Source organism: Arachis hypogaea, chromosome 14 (genome assembly GCF_003086295.3).
Source record: "Arachis hypogaea cultivar Tifrunner chromosome 14, arahy.Tifrunner.gnm2.J5K5, whole genome shotgun sequence".
In the NCBI taxonomy this organism is placed as follows: Eukaryota; Viridiplantae; Streptophyta; class Magnoliopsida; order Fabales; family Fabaceae; genus Arachis; species Arachis hypogaea.
The window spans coordinates 3,646,611-3,670,293 of NC_092049.1; the positions used below are offsets into that span (position 1 = coordinate 3,646,611).

At 34.4% G+C, this 23,683-nt stretch overlaps 1 protein-coding gene across 2 annotated transcripts; it reads left to right on the forward strand.

Moving 5' to 3' along the window:
- The first annotated feature begins 1,714 nt into the window (after positions 1-1,714).
- On the forward strand, positions 1,715-22,527 carry LOC112740994 (uncharacterized). 2 transcript variants are annotated; one of them, XM_025789752.3, is made up of 31 exons: positions 1,715-2,032; positions 2,335-2,457; positions 4,020-4,177; positions 5,081-5,125; positions 5,332-5,410; positions 5,537-5,610; positions 6,270-6,376; positions 6,504-6,725; positions 7,582-7,788; positions 8,421-8,634; positions 8,717-8,788; positions 8,925-9,277; positions 9,513-9,702; positions 9,820-10,060; positions 10,142-10,481; positions 10,782-10,962; positions 11,081-11,221; positions 11,319-11,580; positions 11,684-12,265; positions 13,409-13,872; positions 14,321-14,457; positions 14,583-14,764; positions 14,855-15,232; positions 15,503-15,628; positions 16,224-16,289; positions 16,374-18,190; positions 18,267-18,546; positions 19,762-19,995; positions 20,940-21,458; positions 21,541-21,673; positions 21,936-22,527. In XM_025789752.3, exons 1-31 carry the CDS (start codon positions 1,964-1,966, stop codon positions 22,190-22,192), a joined length of 8,253 nt encoding a protein of 2,750 aa, XP_025645537.1. In that variant the 5' UTR covers positions 1,715-1,963; the 3' UTR covers positions 22,193-22,527. The 2 variants fall into 2 exon arrangements, with proteins under 2 accessions (XP_025645537.1, XP_025645538.1); XM_025789753.3 differs by having other exon boundaries at positions 1,762-2,032; positions 7,640-7,788.
- The last annotated feature ends 1,156 nt before the right edge of the window (positions 22,528-23,683 follow it).

Genomic DNA, 23,683 nt, shown 5'->3' on the forward strand with positions numbered 1-23,683 from the left:
TCCAATTCTTTTGAGGCAATTTCTAAGACAAAATATGAGCTACTCTTCATAAATTATTCAATTCGGTGAATAAAGTTAAAAGAAATTTTCTTTCAACCATACAATAATATTTACTGATGAATGCTTCTACCTTCATTTTCAATGCCTACATCAAAACATCTCCCATCAGCAACTGAATGGCAAAAGCTCAAGAAAATATTTGTCTTGAGATGGATTCCAATTAGCCCTCAAGCTATCCAAATTAATAGAAGAACCATTTTCATCACCTGCAATTCAAATGGATTACTATCTTAGAAGCATTAATAGCATTTCCCTAATTCTTTGCCAACTTAAAAAGATAAATCAGCTGTAAAAAGTGTACTACAATGCATCAGTCACGACAACTAATCTCCTCTCATCTTAGCACACTTGAATCTATTGGCAACACTGTCATCAACCACAGCACATTTTTCACTATGCTTTTCATAACAGCAACAATGTAATAACAACTATCCTTTATCATAAGAGACGTGTTTAAAGTTCAAAAGATTTGCAATTAAATCTCTTTTACTAATTTCTTGTAAAGTAACAATTCTGGATACATTTTGCTGGCATGATGCTAGAAATGGGAAACAAACCAAAAGACTTCTCAAGAACTGAACACATTCTAGTGAGAAGTGTAAATTTGAAACACTCTCTAGGGCCAAATTGGTTGGTAGAACTCATTCTCAATAATCAAATTGCATGGACATGACATGATACACAAACAGAACATTCAGGAAGAAATAGAGTCAAATGCCAGTTAATTCAGTTAATCATTTATATGTGCACCCAACCCATCAATTTTCAGCTCAATGAGATAATAACATAAAAGTTAGATGGATTGACCTTTTATTATGTGCTTGTTTGTGCGCCATTAAATCAATAGTTTTTTTTTTTTAATGAAAAAGATTTTTTTTTAATTTTTAGCATGTTTGGTAAATTTTTAATAATAAAAATAAAAATATTTGAAAAATAAAAAATATCTTATTTTAAAAAGCTACTATTTACATTTTTCTTAAAGATTTTTTTTTTAAAAAAGAGAAAATTATTATAAAGAACCGTTAGGAAGATTTAATTATTAAGAAGGACTTTTAATATTAAACTTATTAAGAAGGACCAAATCTTTTTATAATATTTAAAAAGAAGAACAAAATCTTTTTATAAAGAGACAAATATATCTTTAATTATTTTTTATAATGTATATTAAAAAATTTTGTTTTTTCTAAAATTTTAGTAATTTTTATTATTTATTTATTTATTTTTTTGATTTTTTATTTTTTTCTCGTTGGGTAAAGATCACAAAAAAATAAAATAAAAAAATAAATAATTAAAATTATTGAAATTTTAAGAAAAATAAAATTTATCAACATAAAAATTACAAAAAATAAATAAAAAAATAATTAAAGATATATTTATCTTCTTATAAAAAAATTTGGTTCTTTTTCTTAAATATTATAAAAAAATTGATCATTCTTAATAATTTTAATATTAAATTTTTTTTTTATAATTAAATCTTTTTAATAGTCTTTTAGAATAATTTTTAAAAAAAAAAATATTTTTTACGTAATAAATAAATAAAAAAATACGTTTATATAATTATACTCAAACATAATTAATATATAATTTTTTTTATAATAAAATATCTAAACATAAAATTATTTTTAATAAATCAATTTCAACAATTTAGACAGCTGGGGTATTAATCCAAACCCTAAATCTCTGTTTGGATTCTGAGAAAGTGAGGAAAAATTTAGTAAACAAACAATGGCGAGGAATAACAGCGAGCCAAGCAAAGGTATTTGAGAATTAAGAAAGAAAAAGTGAAAAACGATGTGAGTTGCGACTTGCGAGGGATCTTTCAAGTTCTAAATATAATACATTCCATCACCGATTAAAGAGCAGTGGTGTGCTGCTACTACCTTCTCTTTAACCAAGACTCAACATGGCAACGGCATCGCACGCTCAAGCTGTCAAGTCTCTTAACAAATCCCCCGGCCGCCGCCGCTTCATCGTAAGCTTCTCCTCTTCCGAAATAGAACCAGCCTTCACACTTCCCTCTGAATTAACCTTTATCTTTGTGCTTAAGCTTAGTCCCGGTTCTGCTTAAACCCTAAACCCTTGCCTACTTTTACTGAGTTTTATTTATTTATTTATTTTTAATTTTTTTAAAATATTCGTTATTATTGATGAAAGCTGTTTTATTCGGTTGGGTTGAAAATTTGTTCTTACGTGCTGCTAATTTGTGTGAATTGCTTGCTTGACACTTTTTGTTTTTATTTTATATTTCATTTACTGGGTTATTGAATTGTGCAGTTTAAATCCTTTTCTGAGAGAGTAGATGAGATTGATATCAACGTCTATCGGAGTCTTGAGAAGGTTAAAGCTGAGCCGTCTGAGGGTTCCTCATTTTTCAGAGACTGTCTTATAGAATGGAGGGTATGGTTATGGTTATTATGATACATTTAAGTTGCTGCGATTGCTATTTTCTTGCCTTTATGTATGAAAGGTTTCCATGTCCATTAGGCCTTCGCTATTGAAGAAATCCTACCTTGCTAACTACTATGTTTAACTAATTTATCTCGAGTAGTCGACAGTGGTCTTGCTCTTGTTAGACGGAGTTGCATAATAGCTTGAATAAGTTGTTTTTGTTATAGAGTAGAAATTGATTGATCTTTCGTGCACTAAAGATAAAATAATGTGGACCTTAGCTATCGTTAGTGCATGGTGCTTCTATAATGTTTTGCATGGGATTTAGTGTTTTTTGCAGCTTCATTGTGTCACATGTTTTTTGGACCTTTGTTGTTAAGCTGTAGTGATCACTTTATTTTCAGTGGGTGCTTTATCCTGTAACACTGTTTTTCATACAAAAATTTATGACGATATATGGAAAAATATGCATTTCACTTATGCTTGGTTGTTCTTCAGTTGTTGATTCTCTCTCTTTCTATTTTTGTGCATTCGGGATTTGTGCGTAAATATACATTTATTAAGAGAGCAAAGAAAGACTGCGTGTGAAACATGTTATTTAATCTTTTTGGTGACATGTCAATTAAGCTTCGTAGTATTTTAAGATAATTGCATAATCTGTGAAAAGAAAATGTGAGAGGAAGGCGTGGTGAGATGAAGCTTATCAGGTGGTGGGAGACATGGCATGGCTAATGTGTTGGCTGCAGAGTTATTTGGGGAAGGGTAAAAGTGGGGCGTTGAAGCAAGTGGTATAGGAGATTCAAGCAAATTTTCTTGCATAATGGGAGAGGAAGCATTGAAAAGTATAGTCTAAAAAATTCAGTTTTGGCTCATATGTTGTATTATGATTGGTGTGGGTTTCTTTGGAGTATACTTGAGAAGAACATGCGGGGTCTTGTATATTTTTGTGTCATACAATTTGAAAGATTAGAAGTAGGAGATGTTGAATGATCTTGTGGAACGTAAGGAATGGATAATCATGGTAGAAGAGTGTGATTTCAGATATATCATAGGACGTGGCATGGATATTTGCCTATTGATGGTTATTGCTGAAGGGAGGCTGTGGCGTTCAAGGTTTTATGTGAAGCATTACATGTTTGGTGATAAGTAGAATGCAATGCGACATCAAGTGAGAAGGGGCTGGAATCCGTGTGTACTGGGTTTTGTTTTGATTAGGGATAGTTATTATATTAGTAGTTAAAGGGTATGGATGTTGACAGTGATGTGGGAGGTTGTATTCATATTTCTTTTGGTTCTTTATGTTCTCCTGGGAGTTTCTTGACTGTTATGATCTAGTTCCCTTCCATGGAATGCGCCCCTTTTGTGTTTGGACACACTCTTTTCTTATTTAAGAAAAACATCTGTAATTATTCATCTCCTTGGAGATTTGAAATGAAGGGAGAAGAGAGTTTTGCTTCCTCTATCTTTTCCTTCTAATCCAGAAAAATAGAAAAAAATTTCGAGTGGCCTTTTACTTGATCTTTGCCATGTGCTAATTGGTATTTATTATTTGCTGCGTTGTTGAAACACAGGAGTTAAACACTGCCGAGGATTTCATCACATTGTATGAAGAGATTCTACCTTGTACACAATCATTGGCCTTGGTTCTCTTGCACAAGGAATCCTTAATCTCAAAACTTCTTTCTAGGTTGCACTTGAAAGCAAGGCTATCTGTTGAGCCTATTCTCAGGTATGCAGGCATTGCTTGGATTGCTTATCTTTTTGCATAGTGTGTTGCACATTAAATTGTGGAAAAAAAAAACATAATCTTATTTTGTTAAAAAATATTGATGTTGGTAGTAATTTTCTATTTGATAATGTTGAAAAAAAAGGATTTTTATCAGGATAGTTAGACTTCCCTTAGGAGGGTGGTAAGGAGTAGCATGGAGTGGGTTGGTCAAAGTCAAGTAATAAAGTAAACCATTTGAATTTGTTGAAGTCTGTCTTTATTTGTCAAAGTTTGATTTCAGTTTATTTATCAAGATTCTATTACAGCTTATATCCACATTCTAGAGGATCTAGATTAGCTTTAGTGAAGGAAAAATAACAAAACAATATATTGGGTAATTGGGTTCAATTAGTCAGTGTTTACATCTATATATATTTAGATATGCTCTTCTATTAAGCATCAACTCATTTGAGTACATGTTTTATGTTTTGTTGAATTCTGATTTGTACATAATAATTATAAACATAAGTTATTAATTATTTTAACAAAGTAGCTTTGGACTTGGTTAAGGGTGAGTTTTTTCCTTTAGGTTGTGTTTGGTAGGTGTCTTAGGATAGAAATACAAGGACAGGAGATAGAGACAAGACATAATAGTTGAGTCTCTCTCCTCTTCCCGCTGTCCCCAGTTTTTGGTTGGAAAGAAAATAATGCAAATTCTGTCTTAGGTAGAGATGTTTTCCTATTTCTATATTTGTCTCCTTCTCCAGCATGTTTGTGTCTACAAGTTTTTGTATTTATGTTATGGGACAATTACTAAACAGGTCTTTTGTGTTGGTTTTGCTATTCGATTACTATTTGAAGCTGTTGACATAATTCTCAATCCTTTCTTCCATACCCTTAAAACCTCAATGCTCTCTTCTGCAGGTTAATTGCAGCTTTATCCAGAGATATTCTGGAAGAATTTGTTCCGTAAGCTTCTGCTCGCTTTGACTTGGTGTTTTAGAAATTCTGGTCTTCTTATGCCTTAAACTTTTAGATATCATGTTTGTGTTTTTGTTTATTTCATGTATCAACTCTGTACATAGCCTTATTTGAAGGTTTCCCTATTATAAATATGCATTTTAAGGAAAATTCTCACTTGGCTTACTTATGGATTTCCATGTCGGTTTGGTTAGGCTGTTGCCAAGAATTGTTGATTCTTTGGTATCTCTTCTCAAAAGTGGGGGAGATAGGGAGCCAGATCTCATTGAGCAGGTACAAGCTTGTCTTGTCAGTGATATTCCTATAAGGAAAATATTGTTTTCCATTTTGCATTTGATGATTTCTCATTTCCCAACATAAATATGAAATATGAAACTTTATTTCTTCATTCTTATGCAGATCTTCACATCATGGTCATATATTATGATGTATCTTCAGAAATATTTAATTCACAACACCACTGAGGTGCTCAAGTGAGTTTCTGGATTACAGTTTTACTGTTTTAGTAGTTTCCTTGTTATCTATATGAAGTTTAACTATGCTGCAGTTGCCTGAAATACTCCTGAATGTATATGCCTTTACCTTCATATCTTTCTAAATTTCCTCATTAGACTTTCATCACTAATGAAAGTATATACTTTTCCCAATGAGCAGTGTTTGATGACATGGAAAGCATGTTGAGGTGAAATGCCAAAAAAATTGTAATTTATAAATATAAAAGCAAGAATTTAACGTAATTTTGGTCATAGTGAAGTAACAAAAGTATAATGTACTTTAGAACAGACATGTTGTGATTTGCTGGTAGTTTGTTTAGATGAGTACTTGATGTTACCTGATCAAACATATTTCCACCTTGCCTCAGCCCTTTTGACAATACTACATCACTTGGGCCGAGTGTTTAGTTATGACAGAAAACTGTATCTGGAAATATGGGGAAGATTCATGATTCTTTAGTAAGCAAACTGTAGTATATTGTTGATTACAAAAGGTTGAGAAACGGGTAGTTGATCATATTTTGTATTAGCCAACATGGCACAAGTTTAAATGTGAATGCCTATGCAGTATGCGTTTAATTTTTCAAATGGTAGTATTCTAAACTTTGTGGTTCTTTTCTTGACTATGATATATCAAGGGTCACAAAAGATTTGAGGTATTATCCAAAGGAATATGTCCAACAATTTATGGCTGAAGCAATGTCGTTTGTCCTGAGAAATGCCCCGGAGGAGCAGCTTAAACGAGGTGCTGATGTCATTCATTGTTTTCATTTACTGATCTCCCTTTGTCCCCTCCCTCCTTTTCTTTAACTGTGCATTTATTTATTTCTTTTGTTGGTTATGAAACTCTCCAATATTTTTTGGTGACATAGGAATTGGAAGAATCATTGCTGAAGCAGTGAAGGATCCATCTGCCTGCAGTGAATCAGCTGTTGGAGAATTGCTTTATAATATAATGAAAGGTTACTCTTCAAGGTTCCATTCGAAAGCAGAGCGAGTTATACAGTTATTGACTAGCAAAGCAATTTTTTCTATTGGTGATAAAGCCATCGGAAAAAGGGCAAATTTTGTTACTGATGATAAAGCTAACCAAGGCAAGCTTGTTTCTACTTAAATCCTCCTGCATATGTACGATAGAATAATATTTGGTTTGATTACACTAGCGGTTCCAAATAGTTTTACTCAATTTTCAAATAACTCCGTATAGTTCAAAAATTTGTAATCACTTTGCAAACTAAAATTTTGTAATTAGGTCCTTAAAGTTAATCACAGTTACAAAAAGGTTTCATTTAACATATTATACTGATAAATACATATTTTATGGTGCATCTGTTCAAGGTGTGGTACCATTTTCTTATCTAAAAGGTCCAGATTATGATGGTGGACAGAATCGACAATTTGTACTCACCTTATCCCTATTCTCTTTTTTACCCTCAACCCACTTCATTGGTGTGCTTGGCTATCTCTTCCCTCCTGCACTACCTTCTGTGATGGCACTCAGTGTCTAGCATCATCTAGGAGTGTCATGTGTTTGATGTTTAATTTTTCAGTTCAAAATATTTAGGATTACTTTTACAGAAGTATGATACTATTTAGATTATAAGTGGCAACCAGAGTAGAGGTTTATTCCTAGGCATGTTTCTGCAAAATTCTTAGTACTTTGGTCTGCAGTACTAAATGTGTTAAAACGTCATGTTAAGATGCTTATTTTGTTCATAAAAGGTAAGGAATGTAAATAATATTAATATTATATTAGTATTAATACTATGGTTGTTTGACTGAAACACAGCATTTTGATGTTCTAGACTCCAGCATGATTATTGTATAATTGTATTAAATAGATGCTCCTACTCTTGATTTTGTGGTGTTAGCAAGGTAGACTCTGACTAAACTTGTGATTGATTTCTAATGTTTCAAATAACATTATTTTTATCTCTGTCTCTATTTCAGAGTCCAGGTGTACCGTTTTGGAAATTGTAAAATCCGTTTTTAATAAATTATGTGACAGGATGGAGGCCAAAGAGCTGAGTTTGGTATGGGATTTCTTATATAAGGAAATAAGTGAATGTGTTAGTAGTGGAGATGTCAAGCATTTAAGACGCATTTTATCAGTTCTAGTTTCCGCTGTGAAGATGCAAAATGGGCAAAAGGTGTCTGGTGAGTTACAACGCTATATGTAATCTAATTTTCATTTTGCTCTGTTTGACTAAGGTAGGTAATTGACAAGGAAAATAAACTACAGTTGCCTGTTAGGAAACTGATCACATTCTTCCTTCCTTTTTGTTCTTAAATCTTTATTCCTTGATTTCTTTATAAGCTTATTTATATGACTTTTTATTCAGTCTTAAGATACCCCAAGGTCAAATCTATTCTTTCGTGTTTGTCCCCATAATTGGGTTCTAATTTTAACTGCACTTATGTTTGCCAGATTATAAGCTGTTGGCATCTAATTGTGATAAAAGCGAGTGGGTGATTGGGTTGAGTTCTAGTGCTATCACCTGGATTGAGATTATTGTTCCTTATCTTCTTCAGTTCTTCCTTCATTGAAATTATGTGTTGTATTGAAATAATTTTTCAAATGAGTTCAGTTGATTAAGATTATCCCCTTTTTTTAAATCCTTTAATTTTTCAAATAATGTATTGTATTGAAATTAGTTTTTCTACTTTTAATATTGTATGCGTTATCTCAGGATACTGTGCAATTTCTTTCCATGAAAAAAGTTAATTTAGTTGTCCATGTCCTTCTTTCTTTTCCCCCTTCTAATTGTAACTGCACTTACATCTGTCAGATTATAAGCCTATGCTTGAACTTGTTCGGCTGCTTGTGGGAACCTTTATCGCACCAGATGGATTTGTTGAGTCACAAGAAGACCTACATTTGGTGGTTAATGAGATTTTGGAATTAATGTTGGTCATTCTCAGTGGGCTCTGTAGTTACAACCCATCAACGATATCAGAGTGTGCGTTACAGTGGGATCCAATTTTTAAATCAAGAAGCTCATGGTAATGACTGTAGTGATGCATTTGCATTACTTGCATGTTTTAAAACCTTCTTGTTCTTGACATGTTAGAGTTTTGGTTCCAGTTTGACGGACTTTATCAGACAACTGCTACAAAAGGAACTTTGTGCACTTGCGTTTGGAAGTAATGTTATAAGGTAATATTTTTGTATGTGTTCGTGTGCATGCACGTTAGCCTGTCTCTCTGTCTCTCTGTTTCTCTTTCTATGCATAAAAAGGTTGTAGTTTAGTACTTCCCGACTTCTATATTTGACTTATCTCATGATTTTTTAGAGCAATAAATGATCTAATGGAGAGTTCAGAAGAAGAGGCGATACACCTGTTACAGTACTTCTGCGAGAAAATGCAATTAAGTACACAGAAGTTGGACTTTCTGGATGAAACAGGCGTAGAAGCATTAGCTAGTTTATCCAACCGTTTGCAAGGGGCTATCATTAACTGGACTGATAAAATAAATGATATTTCACGTACCGGTGTATCAGAAAATAATAAAATTGATGAAAAAGGAATGGCACGGATATGGGGGATTGTGAGCTGCTATTCTCATATGTCTATTGTTGAGACCAATCCATCCTTGTTGCTGAATCTCATGAATGCTATAGATCAGCTTCTGACGGTTAAAGCTGGTATTGCTTCATTCCTTGTGCAAAATGTGACTTTTTCTAATGGGAATCCTATTTGAACTGACCAAGTTTATACCAAAGCTGATTTTTCATTGCCCCTATTTCTATCGTGTTCACTATCATGAACACTCTTGTTTTGAGAAAAATGTTTAGTGCTTGGGTTATGCTAGGATACCTGTATTCATTAATGCTATGTCATTTCTTATATTTTTCTGTACCTTCTGTTTCTAATCTGCAGACTATATTCATTCAACTAGAAAAGCCTGGGAAAGCATTATAGGTTCTTCGCTGAGTTCTTATAGCAGGCTGTATAGCTACAGCAGGATTGTAACTGATGAAACTGGAAGGTTTTTAACTCTTGCAAAACGATACAAGTCATCTTCACAAGTCTTGTTGGGTGTTGCTGATTATTTGGACTACAAGTATGGGTATGTGGATGTGTTTTAGTAATAACTCTTGTTTTCCATTCTTAATCGAATTGAGTCAATAATTTTACAAATAGTTAGAGTTTTGTACTTGTATAACACTCCACTTGTATGTTGTAGCCCTCTGGAAGACAATGGGTCTATTATGTGTGATTCAGAACTTGAAAAAGGGATTACAGGTGCAGTGACAGAGTTCGCTGATAATTTGCACGATCCATGCAAGGAGATTCGCATTTCAACTCTTAGAATACTTTGTCGTTACAAAGTTGGTGGTGAGACTTCATCAGGAGATCAGCCTCCTGAGAAGAAAAGGAAAACTGAAGTTTCTCCGATTTCAAAAGTAAATTGCACAGGATATAATGTACGTATCTTTTATGTTTGCTGGCATCATCGTATTTTAACTTGAGATTTTATATGAGTGCTTATTTTGGTGAAATGACAGGCTCTCGTGTTGCTCCTCTCGATTGAAAAAACTCCTATTTCAATATCTACAAGCAGAAGCATTCAGCAATTGATCTCCAAGATACAGATGGACCTATCTGCTGGAAGGATTCCGCAATTATATGTTCTTCTTGTTTTGAATGGATTGTTAGGCATCTTGAATAATCGATTTAGCGACCTTTGGGATCCTATATTAGAATGTATTGCTGTATTGATTAGCAAACATTTTTCACTGGTATGGGATAACTTCATTGGTTATCTGGAAAAGTGCCAATTAAAACTACGTACCACTTTCAACTTGCATGATGGTGTCAATGGTGCATTACTTGATCAACCAACGTGTAAGTTTGTTGATTCTCATCGGATCTTAGGTTCATTCTTGCTCTCATGCTTATCTTTTTGCATGTAGTGTCCTAGATGATAGGACTGGCATGATAATTGGTTGGGGAATCTGGCTATTTAATATATGCTGTGTAAATAGAACGGTCTTGGTTGGTTTGTATGCATTTAAGTAGTTGGTAAATAGGTATTTTTATATGTTCTATAAACATTTTCACTAAAATGTTCAAATCCTGGTAAGCAAAATATTTTTGTAATTCCCATTCTGCTGGTTTGGTAATCAACTTCATTTTTTTTTTCAGGTCTACTTGATTGTTTTGATTTATTTGTCAATCTTGCGTATGATAGTACGCCGACTGTAACAATATTATCACTCTTGCTAAAAGCTTTACAGAAAATTCCAAGTGTTGTTGAACCTCGCTCCCGGCAATTCATTCCATTATTTTTGAAGTTCTTGGGATACGAGACTCATGATCTTGAAAGGTGAAGTCTAGTGGATTTTGTCTCCTTGTAGGATAGGAGTCATAGTTAAAACTTTATGGACTTGAAGTGTTAAATTATCTGTTTGATAATTAATTTTCCTTTGTAAAACTAAGTGCAGTGTAGGGCAGTTTGAGTCATGTGCTTGCAAAGGCAAAGAGTGGAAGACCATCTTGAAAGAATGGTTAAACTTGTTCAAGCTGATGAAAAATCCCAAGTCATTCTACTCAGGTCAATTTCTTAAGGAGGTCCTGCAGAACAGGTCAGTTGTACATCTCTGCATTATTATTTGTTAATGGCTGTTACCTATTTGAAAGTTGAAATGCGATTTTATTTTATTTTTTTGGGTGTTTTGGCAGGCTTCTTGAAGAAAGTGATCCTGAGATACAAATGAGAGTTCTGGATTGCCTGTTGATCTGGAAAGATGATTACCTTTTGCCATATGATGGACATCTGAGGAACTTGATCAATTCCAAAAATTTAAGGGAGGAACTAACAGCATGGAGTCTATCGAGAGAATCAGGCTTCATTGAGCAATGTCACCGTGCTTATCTTGTGCCATTAGTTATTCGTCTTCTAATGCCAAAAGTACGAAAGCTTAAAGGACTTGCATCTCGAAAGGTATATGCAACTTATGCTTCTTGAGGATTTTGCCTGTTAACATATATTTTTGTCAGTTTCTTCTCATTTGTTTTACTCTTATGATCTTAAATGCCTTCTGTAGAAAGCAAGCATTTGTCATCGGAAAGCTATTCTAAGCTTCTTGGCTGGACTAGATGTCAATGAGCTGCCACTTTTCTTTGCATTACTGGTAAAGCCATTGCAAATAGTTAAGAAAAATGATGGGCTTGTGAACTTGTTTTGGTCCTTATCTGGAGGCTCCATTAGTGAATTTCAAGCATTATCTTTGTTACAATATTTCACTTTGGAAAATATGGTAACTCTACCCTGGAAAAAGAAATATGGTTTTTTGCATGTCATTGAAGACATTGTTGGGGTTTTTGATGAAATGCATATTAGCCCTTTTCTTGATCTATTAGTGGGGTGTGTTGTTCGAGTATTGGAGAGCTGTACTTCAAGTCTTGACAAAGCAAAAGAACCAAACAGGCTTCCTTTAGATCAAAGAAAGTCTGGCATCAATGTCGATTCCCTTCATAAGGACACTGGGCTTCCTACAGATCAAAGCAATTCTGGGACCATTGCTGATCCCCTTCTAGAGGATGGTGGGCTTTCACTAGATAGTGTTGATTTTGGGACTAATATAAAATCCATTCAAGAGGACAGTGATCCAGAAAATCAAGTTGTGGTAATATTCTGTTTATGCTGAATTTAAAGTTTTATATGTACGAACTACCTGTATGAGCTTGAGGAAGAAATTCATGTTTAATAACAGGTGCCCGTACAAATGATGATAAGCACTGAGATGTGTGTTTCTGTAAAAAGACAGACTATGCACAAAAATAGTAAACTGCTTGAGTTGTATTTAGCACTGTGATAAGCAAGAGGAGTTTCTTACATTAGCTTATTATTCTTGCCACAAAGGAAATACCCAGCCCATAATAGTGGGATAATTAACCTTCCCAACTAATCTTCAGTATCTCTCATATTCTAATATGGCTCTTTCTTATTTGGTAATTGTTTAGTTTTTGTCTCCATATGACTATCGACTCACCTATCCATCCAGCATATACTAGTTTCTTTAGAATATATCCCATGTGTATCTTCTTTTGTGACATACCACTCCCATAGCTAGAAAAAAGCAACCTCTTATAAGGAAAATAGAACTTACCCATGTCCTCTATTCAGAAAATCTTCACACGATCAATATTATGTTAACTGTATCCTCAACATAGACCATTATATCACATAGTAGCTGGGAGAAGTATGGCGGTGTTAACATTCCAAAACTTTTGGACAAAATGGTCCTTGCTAAACCAAGCCACAATGGATTGTTTTAGTCTAAAAGGGAGACACATATCCCTTAACAAGACTTTCTTTAAATCAACAAAATTTTCCATTTGTGACATTCAACTGTTGTTTTCTTGGTAGATGGGGGAGTTAACTCCCTGTTGCCCATGGTGTTCTCCAATATGTATGTTATCAATCATGGCTTACCTCCATCTTAGACGAGCAATCACCTCATGAATTCTACTCACAATTGTAATATTTATATGTACAAAATAATGAATACATCTTATGTTTACTAGAAAATAATAATGAATTAGATAAGTTTCTGTGACTTCTAAATGTTGATGCTTACCATCCATCATATACTATAACTTTTTCTATTTCCAACTATACATGGATTTGCTTTCACATATTGCTCGTTTTTATTGTTTCTTATTGTCTTGTTGTTGTTTCATGGTAACTGAAAGTGGATTGACTGTTTCTCCCGTGATCCATGCTGTCTGTTTTATTTATTACTCTATTTTTCAATTTGTTTGTGCAGAGTGGAAATACTTTGAAGCAACTCAAGGATATGAGATCTCTGTGCCTGAAAATTGTTTCTGTTGTCCTCAATAAATATGAAGATCATGAATTTAGTTCTGATTTGTGGGACCGATTCTTCTCTGCAGTAAAATCACTGATTGCTAAATTCAAACAGGAGACTGCTACTAGTGAGAAACCAAGTTCACTGTTGTCTTGCTTTGTGGCCATGAGTGGAAACAATAAACTGGTAGCACTATTACGCACAAGGGAGAGTCTTGTACCTGATATATTTTCAATTATCTCTCTCAAATCAGCTTCTGAAGCTGTACTATATAGTGTTATGAACTTTGTTGACAACTTGTTAAGCCTTGACAATCAATTGGATGATGAAGACAATCCTGCTCGGAGAGTTTTGCTTTCACATATTAAAGTACTTATAGACAGCATGTGGTGTTTATTTGGAAGTGATCGTTCAGTCAAGAGGTATTAGCTAATTTTATGACTGTGCTTGGATAATGATGTTTGTTTTTTAATGTTGACACTTTCCGTAATTTGAATTTCTGTTATTGCTTAGCTTATCTTTGGCTTAAACTGGGAAATAGTTATGGTAGAACATGATTTTTTCTTTCATGTGAAAACTAGCTATTTATACTTTGACAAACAATTCTTTGAAGTACTGCTGAATATAGCTCAGTCAAATGAAATGAAAAGTTAACAAGATGTAGTAAATACTTACATTATTGGGCTAAGTGCGGTCTTAGCATTTTTTGTTTATTCATTTTTTAATTTTGGGGTATTTCTGAAAGGACATGATAATCTTATAAAGTAATATGGAACAAAAATCTGCTTTTATGTATAGAATTACTTGGGGAAACAGGGATATATGCAGTTAACATTTTGCTTTTGTATGTTTGAATTTTTCCTTGATCAGAAAGCTGATCAGATCTCCTGGGGAGACAGTGATAAGAATTTTCAAATTCTTACCCAAGTATATCAAGGAGTCAGAGTTGGCAAAGAAATTTGTGGAAATATTGCTTTTGTTTATAGGAAAGAAAACTGCAAGTTCTGGTGAGACAACCGCATATATCTCTAGTTGCTGTCATGCTGTGTTCTTCCTTTTTAATTGCAGATAGTTTAATTCACATCCATTGCTCTGTGTTTCTTTTTTATTTTTATTTTTTTTTTACCCATAGATTTATGTCTTGAAGTTTTGCAAATCATTCAAAATATTGCCCCGATATTGGGAGATGGAAGTACCGCTAAAATTCTAAGTGCGCTTTCTCCTTTATATATTTTGGCTGAGCTGGATATGCGTTTGAGAATCTGTGATGTTCTTGACGCCCTTGCAGCATCAGATGCATCTGTACTCTCAGTGGTAATTTTGATCTTTAGTCCCTGTTCATAGCCATTTGTATTGTTTGCTGTCAGCTCTTTGATATCAAATTGTGATTTTGTTGGGATGCAGGCAAAGATACTTCGCCAGCTGAATACAACATCAACTCTGGGTTGGCTTGATCATGATGCCATTTTGGATGCTTACAGGATAATCGATAATGATTTCTTTGCAAGTGTTCAAGTTGAACATGCATTACTTGTTCTATCCCACTGTGTGCATGACATGTCGTCAGAGGAAACAACTTTTATGTATAGTGCCTATAGTTCATTGCTATCATTTGTTGAATTTTTTGGTCTAATCCTTTGCAAAGAAGGAAACAGTGAACAATTGTCAATGATGAAGAACATTGATGATTGTTGGACAAAATCATGCGTCCAGCGTGTAACACAGAAATTTCTGTTAAAGCACATGACAGAAGCAATGGATGGATCACTTTCTGTTAGAAAGGTATTGGGTTGCTGGACTTGTGTGTATTTCAAGACGTATCAAGTTAGGCATGTATGCGCATTGATCTTGACTTATATCATGTCCCCTCCTTAACTTGTCTGCCTACATATATAAGATTTCTTTCCTTAAACTCATGCATTGATGGATGATTAGAAGAGTAAACCATCATTATATAGATATTTTCATTACTGATTGAAGATTTTAACTGAAATTACCAATAACTAATTTCTTAAATCCTCTACTCTTTAACACTGGTTGATCTGGTTTCAGGGATGGCTGAAATTGTTGCATCAAATGGTATTAAAGCTTCCAGAAGTGTCAAACCTGAAATCACTTACTGTCCTGTGCCACGAGAGTGATGAAGTCAATTTTTTTGAGGATATAACTGATCCGGTGGTAAGTTTCTGTTCAACCTAAGATCTATTCAACATATGGGATATTAGGTGCAGTTGATACATGATTCGTGTCATGGGCCTAACTATTAAGCTTGCACAAGTTGTTCACCTAATAGTGTTTGTGAGAGAGAGCGAACAGTAGAAGAGTCTTTACGTGCGTTATTTAGGAGATTCTATCCTAGCTGGCACTAGCTCTAACTACCAAACAGATCAGCTTAACTGTTTCTAATTCTTCTGGATGCTTGTAGACTTTTACTCCGCTGATTCTATTACTTCTGCTATATATTTGGTTCTGTAACTATTTGTAATAACCGAGTTGCAAGTCAATAATGGAAAACTGATTGTGTCCAAATCTACTATTAGTTTCCTAGGTTTCATTTGATTGAACAGATATGAAGCTTTATATGCTAAATGTTACATGATTAATGTCTGCCAGCTGTTATTTCCTGATGCGACAACCTGCTGCTGCCGTTCCATGATGTAGTCAGAAACACTACTATATTGTCCTGCATTCAATAATTAGTCTGTAAATTTTTGTGGGATCATTCAGTAGCTTGTAGAATTTACATTTCACGTAATTCCATGTGGTACTGCAGATCCGTAAGAGAGTGAAGGCATTGTCATTGTTTAGGAAGGTCATCAGCACAAACAAATTATCAGAGGTGATAACTATATCCTTTCAACTGGAAGTATCTTTTATCCATCTTAGTTGCTGGTGTATAATTTTTATTTTTGTTAACTTGCAGTTCATTATTGAGAGGGTTTTTATGCGACTCTACTTCAACATGATGTTAGATGAGAAAGAAGGAAAGGCAGAGCATATGAAAAATGCATGCATAGAGACTGTTGCTTCTGTAGCAAGTCAGATGGAATGGAAGTCATACTATTCATTGTTGATCAAATGTTTTCAGGGAGCATCTAGTAGTCCAGACAAGCAAAAATTCTACATACGCCTGATTTGCTGTATTTTGGACAAATTTCACTTTTCCGAACTTTCCTACACTAAAGAACCTAAGGAATCTTTGGGTGGTGTTTCTGAGCTTGCAGTAGCTGACACTGTTTCTTCTGATAACAGCAACTGTGGCACTTCTGGTGTGAACCCAGATATCCAAACTAGTCTTCATAAAGTTGTCTTCCCCAAGATACAAAAACTGCTAGATTCTGACTCTGAAAGGGTTAATGTAAATATCAGTCTTGCAGCTCTAAAATTGGTTAAGTTACTTCCAGGCGATGTCATGGACACGTATCTTCCCACCATTTTGCACCGAGTCTGTAACTTCTTAAAGAATCATTTAGAAAGTATCAGGAACGAAGCTAGGTCTGCACTGACCGCATGTTTGAAAGAACTTGGATTGGAATACTTGCAATTTATTATCAAGGTTTTGCAAGGTACCTTAAAACGGGGATATGAACTTCATGTCTTGGGATACACACTTAATTATATTTTGTCCAAGTGTCTTTCTGGTCCAGCCAATGGAAAGATTGATTACTGCTTGAAGGATCTTCTTTCTGTTATAGAGAATGACATTCTCGGAGATGTTGCTGAGCAAAAGGAGGTGGAAAAGATAGCTGCTAAAATGAAAGAAACAAGGAGGAAGAAGTCATTTGAAAGCTTGAAACTGGTTGCACAAAACATTACATTCAAAACCTGTGCATTGAAGCTCCTTGCACCTGTGACAACTCATTTGCAGAAGCATGTTACACCCAGTGTAAAAGCAAAATTGGAAAATATGTTGCTTCATATAGCTGCTGGTATTGAAAGCAACCCATCAGTACATCAGACTGATCTATTTGTCTTTCTTTATGGCATTATTGATGATGGCTTTAAAGATGAGAGTGGTTGGCATGAGAACAAATTGATGAAATTGGAAGATAAGGATGAGTTTAAAAATGCTAAAAGAATTTCTACAGGCCGGCTAGTTGCTGGTGGCTTATTGGGTTCACACCTCATTACAGTGTTTGGTCTCAGAATATTGCATAAACGTCTAAAGGGTATGAGACAGGATATGAAAAGTGAAAATACGTTATCCTTATTAGATCCTTTTGTTAAGCTATTAACTGATAGCTTAAGCTCAAAGTATGAGGATATCTTGTCTTCTTCCCTTGGATGCCTTACTATACTGGTGAAACTGCCTTTACCGTCTCTTCAAAAACAAGCCGAGAGAGTAAAGGCTGCTCTTTTTGATATTGCGCAGAATTCAGTGAGCTCTAGTAGTCCTTTAATGCAATCATCCTTAACTTTGCTGACTGCGCTTTTGCGGAACACCAAAATTTCTCTTGCAACAGATCAAATACATCTATTAGTTAAGCTGCCTATATTTGTTGATCTTGAAAGAAATCCATCTTTGGTGGCCCTTTCACTTCTAAAGGGTATTGTCAGCCGCAAGCTGGTTGTACCTGAGATATATGACCTTGTTACTAGGGTAGCTGAATTGATGGTGACAAGTCAAATGGAATCAATTCGCAAAAAATGCAGTAAAATCTTGTTGCAATTTTTGCTTGATTATCGGCTCTCAGAAAAGCGTTTGCAGCAACATCTAGACTTCTTGCTCTCAAATTTGAGGCAAGTATTCTGGACTATTCTGTGTCTCGTATGTACTAAGTATGATTTAGGCTCATTGGTGTTCTAACTGTTACAGGTACGAGCATTCAACTGGACGGGAATCTGTTCTTGAGATGATTCACGCTATTATTGTCAAATTTCCAACAAGTGTTTTGGATGAGCAGTCACAGACATTGTTTGTCCATTTGGTAGCTTGCTTGGCCAATGATAATGATAATATTGTTCGCTCAATGAGTGGAGCTGCCATAAAGAAGCTTATTGGTTCTGTTAGTCCAAATTTTCTGAATTCTATGCTTGAGTATGCTCTTGCTTGGTACTTGGGTGGCAAGCAACAACTATGGGGCGCTGCCGCACAGGTGATGTATTCTAAAATTTCTCGGTAATTATGTTGTTGTGATGTGTGAACTTTATTGTAGGTCACAATTGTACTATATCATGAGAATTTGAGTTCTATAATATCACTCCTTGGTTGTAGTACTAGTTGGAATTAGTATGTCGATCGCACGAGGCATTTGAATTATCTTGGAAACTGTGAATGCAAGGGTTTAACCTAGAAAATGCTCTTCATTAGGTAAGTGAAATGACACCTCAGGTTTTACCACATTAAGGGAATGGCAGTGGAATATTTTATGGTGCATTTATTAACCTCAGTTTCACATCCTCTATGTTATTTAGAGGCTTAGATGTAGTTAGTCATTCAGTACTTGACACTTTAGTGGGAAAACTTAAGAGCAAACTTTTCTTATTATGAGATGCTTCTGGTTCTTTTTACTGTAGATGGTATTATCCTGGAGGTAAGGAAACAGAGAAAATTCATTGCGCACATGCTTGCTTTTGGTTTCCCATATAGGGCACAGAGGTTTAGCATCAAAATATGGTGCCAAGAGCCAACTGTGGTGTATTGTTAATCTCTATGGTCTTTCAGAGTGGTGAATTGTGAGGTGAAACTGTGTCTTCCTGGCCTTGTTGACCTGTCAAATAATGCGGTAGGAATGCCATTAAGGTTATGTTCCCATCGAACTTCTGTAACCTAGAGCATGAATTGAAATCTGGCTTTGTGAAGTTGGAATCTAATTTGATTACCAAACTTGCACATTGCCTTTGGACAAGCTTCTACCAATGTGACAATCCTGTTCTAAATATTGGAGTCACTTTCATTTTATTTTGTCATGGGATGTAATTCAGAATTTTTTGAATTTATTCAATTATTATAATAGATATGATTAGTTATTTTGGGAAATTACTATTAAGCAATTATAAGTTCATAATTGTAAGAGGTGTCCACATAATGATATACATTGTAAAGGCTCTGTACAGTTTTGGTTAAAGAAACACAAGTTATTCGGTATTCACCATATTAGTCTCTTCTTTCAAGTGGAATCTTTCTCTGCTGAGTTGTTAAGGAAAAAGAAGAACGACTTGCGTACTTTTCAAGAGAAATCAGTTATCACCAATCTATTTGTTGTTTCATATGTCCAAATTTATTCTCTTTAACTAAGTTATTCTAGCATAGCACATTTTTGTTTTCCTGTTTGCTTCATTTGTATTGAAATTGGAAATTGTTGACATAGGTTTTGGGGCTGCTGATTGAGACAGTAAACAAAGGATTCCGTAAACATATAAATTGTATTTTGCCAGTGACTCGCCGAATCTTGCAGTCCACCATACTTGCAGTCACAGAAGGGCAAGTGGGCTTTTCAGATGAATCCACTGTTCCCTTTTGGAAGCAGGCATACTATTCTCTTGTTATGTTAGAGAAGATGATTCATCAGTTCCATGATATATGCTTCTCAAAGGATCTTGAGGTAAACTTCTTTGTGCCTTCCTTTCTATATTTATATATTCAGACTTAAGATGACATTTATATGTGTTGCTTATGTCTTGTTTCTCTACAGAATTTGTGTGTGTGTGTGTGTCTCTGTGATTGTGAGGTGATAGATAGTGATTGACTGCATGAAATAAATAATTGGTACTTTCTATGCTTAAATGTACGAGAGTTTCGGCTTTTGGTTTGGAAAACCTGGTTGGGGATAATATGTCCAAGTCTGGATGGTAAGAGATATGGGTTTCTATAACATTTAATGTTGAACCAGCCATTTTATGTCTCTACTTTAACAGAATATGCAAGTGTATTCTTTTTGTTTGCTGTTATCTGATTTATAATTTTCATTTATTTTTGGGTTTTGAGCACAAGTTATGAAGAAAAAAATATGGCTTTATATTTTAAGAAATTTCATTTTATAGTTTGATTTGGTTTGTTTGATAATTATTGGAAAGGAGCAACACTAGAGGTGTTCTGGATTTGAAGGAAAATCTAGTGTGATACTTTGTGTGTTAAAAGATCAGCCCTTGTAATATCTTAAGTTGCCAGGGATTGTATTTGACACCTACACACGTGAACATTTGACTTAATTGTGGACATTTGACTTAATTGTGGACATTGTATAGATCTATTTTACTGTGTTGTAAACATGCGTTTTGATTTTAATTATGAACAATAGAATTGCATGGTTTTGATACTGCTTTTCCATAATATTTTTACTATCTTGAAATAGCATACTTTAAAGTCCAGGTGGTTCTGCTGTGTTCTTTGGCCGCATATAATCAAAATAAATGTTGCCAGCCATTCGTTGTCCTTTCTACAAGCATTACCACTCTGAAGAATTAAAATTTTTCCATTTTAGTTTCCCCCTTTCAAATTTCGTTAACAAGCACACTGACAAACTTTTTTCTTCTGCCGCATATTAAGGATACATGGGAAGCAATTTGTGAGTTGCTTTTGCACCCACATTCATGGATACGTAGTAGATCAGCTCGCCTCATAGCGTTATACTTTGCTCGTGTAAATGCTAGCAAAGAGAACAATCAAAGCTCCTTAAGACACTATTATCTTACAAGTCCAAGTAGACTTTTTTTAGTAGCTACTTCCCTTTGTTGCCAACTCAAAATGCCACTCTTAAATGATGCTGACAGTAACCTGATGACCCAGAATATTGTGTTTGCTATTTGCGGTGTCCATTCTTTAATGGATGCGCATATAGATCCCCCTGCATTCTGGTCTACACTTGAGCAACATGAGAAGGACCGGTTCCTTAAAGCTTTTGACTTGCTTGATTCAAGAAAAGGAAGGTTCTTCATGTACTCAACTTCAACCTCTCTTGTCCGTTCAGATAACAATCTTCCAAAAGTTGATAGCACCCAATGCGTACTTGTCTCACTATTGCTTCGGAAAATGGGGAAAATCGCCCTTCAAATGGATGCTATTCAGGTCGATATGCAAATTCTAGATCCGCATTCTTTATCTTGATAAATGTGTTCATCACTGATATTGTTTTGCTTGTTTAATGCAGATGCGAATAGTCTTCGATAGTTATGGAAATATCATGTCACGGATTACGCAGGATGACTGCGTGCGCTATGGGCATGAGGTCCTGTTACCTCTTTATAAAGTTTGTGAAGGCTATGCTGGAAAAGAAGTTGATGGTTAGTCTTCCTATTTCTTAACTAGGGGTTGTAGGCAAATTTAACTTTGTTAACTCAAATCTCAAGGGGCATGTCTTGTTATAACTTTGAACCATCGGAAAAATTTTAATGGATTTCGACTGTGTATGTTAGCAAGACTTACTCTTGGAGTAAGTGAATCCCCACCCTAGAAGATTGGAAGTTGTGTTCCCTAGGTTTTCTTGTTTTCTTCTTTCATGGGATCTTTTCTGGCAACTTACTGAGTTTGGTTCTTTCCTTCCAGATGATCTGAAGAAGTTGGCAGAAGAGACCTGTAGGAAAGTGGAGAATATTTTGGGTACTCAAAGCTTCGTTCAAATTTACAACCTTATCAGGAAGAACCTTAAGTTGAAAAGGAATAAGAGGAAACAGGAGGAAAAGCTCATGGCTGTTGTTAATCCGATGCGAAATGCCAAACGGAAGATGAGAATAGCTGCGAAGCAACGTGCCAACAAGAAGAGAAAGATCATGACATTTAAAATGGGGAGATGGATGCACTAATTGATGGTGATGTTGGACGGAGGAGAAAATTTCAACACATGGATTCACTAACCCTTCATAATGTTGATATAAATTAAAATTTAGATGATGCTCATCTTACCGAGGAGTCGCCATCTTGACGCACAAATTAGGCATGTCTCTGTCTCACCGGTGAAGGCTTTTTTTTTCAATATATTTAAACTAGAGTGAGTCCACAAAGAAGTAAATTAATTATATTATATAGTGTATTTTAATAAGTGATATATTATTTAAAGATTGGTTATATAATATATAAACTAATGTTAAAATTGAATTGTTTTATATTAAAAATATTTTGCAGAATATTTATTTGATAATTTGTATATAATTATTCAACTAAAATGCAATATAAATTAAAATATACTTTATTATTTTAAATATTTGAATTCATTTATTTTAAAAAGGGCATAGACTTTTAATATTAGAACTGTACAAAATTTTACTTTTATTTGTTTGTATTTTTATATTTGTTTTAGTTGTCATATTTTATTTTCTCATACAGTATTTTTGGGTTGTAAATAATTAAAGAAAAATAACTAAAAAAATAAAAATGAAAAATATTAAAAATATAAATTAGTTCATAATATATTTGAATATATTTAGTAAAGAGATGTGTTAAATTTGAACTTATTTGGATTTAGAAAAATAAATAAAAATAAAAAATACAAAAAATGTAAATAAAAAATTATGAAAGACATGTATGGGGTTATAATTAGTATGAAGATTCAAAGTGGTGTGACAGAAGAATTTTCTATAAGAATAGGATTATATCAAGAATCATCCTTAAGTTTATATCTTTTCATATTAGTCTTGGAAGTATTCACAGAGCATATCCAAGAGCTTGTGTCATGGTGCATACTTTTTGTCGATGATATCGTCCTATGAGAGAGTTAAGAGAAGACCTAAATAAGAAGTTAGATTTATGGAGAGAAGTTCTAGAAGTGTATGGTTTGCGCATAAACTGTAGTAAGACGAAATATATAGAATATAAGTTTAGCCGCCGAACAGAAAACCCTAATACAGAGGTGAGGATTGGAGAAAATATCTTACGAAAAGTTAAAAGTTTTAAATATCTTGAGTGCATCATCCACGATAATGGAGAGATTAAACAGGATGTAAATTATAGGATCCAAGCAGGTTGGTCAAAATGGCAGAGTGTGTGGCAGAGTGTGTCTAGTTTTATCTGACAAAAAAAGTGCTTTTAAAATTTAAAGGTAAATTCTATCGCACTACTATCAGACCGACTATGTTTTATGGTACAGAGTATTGGGGGCCAAATGGGAGCACGAACATAAGTTAGTGTGGCAAAGATGAAGATGTTGAGATGGATGAGTGGTCATACGCGATTGGATAGAATAAGGAACGAAGATATAAGAGAGAGAGTTTGAGTAGCACCTATTGTAGAAAAGATGGTAGAATCACGTCTCAGGTAATTTGGACATGTGAGAAGAAGACCGACCGAGCACCCAATAA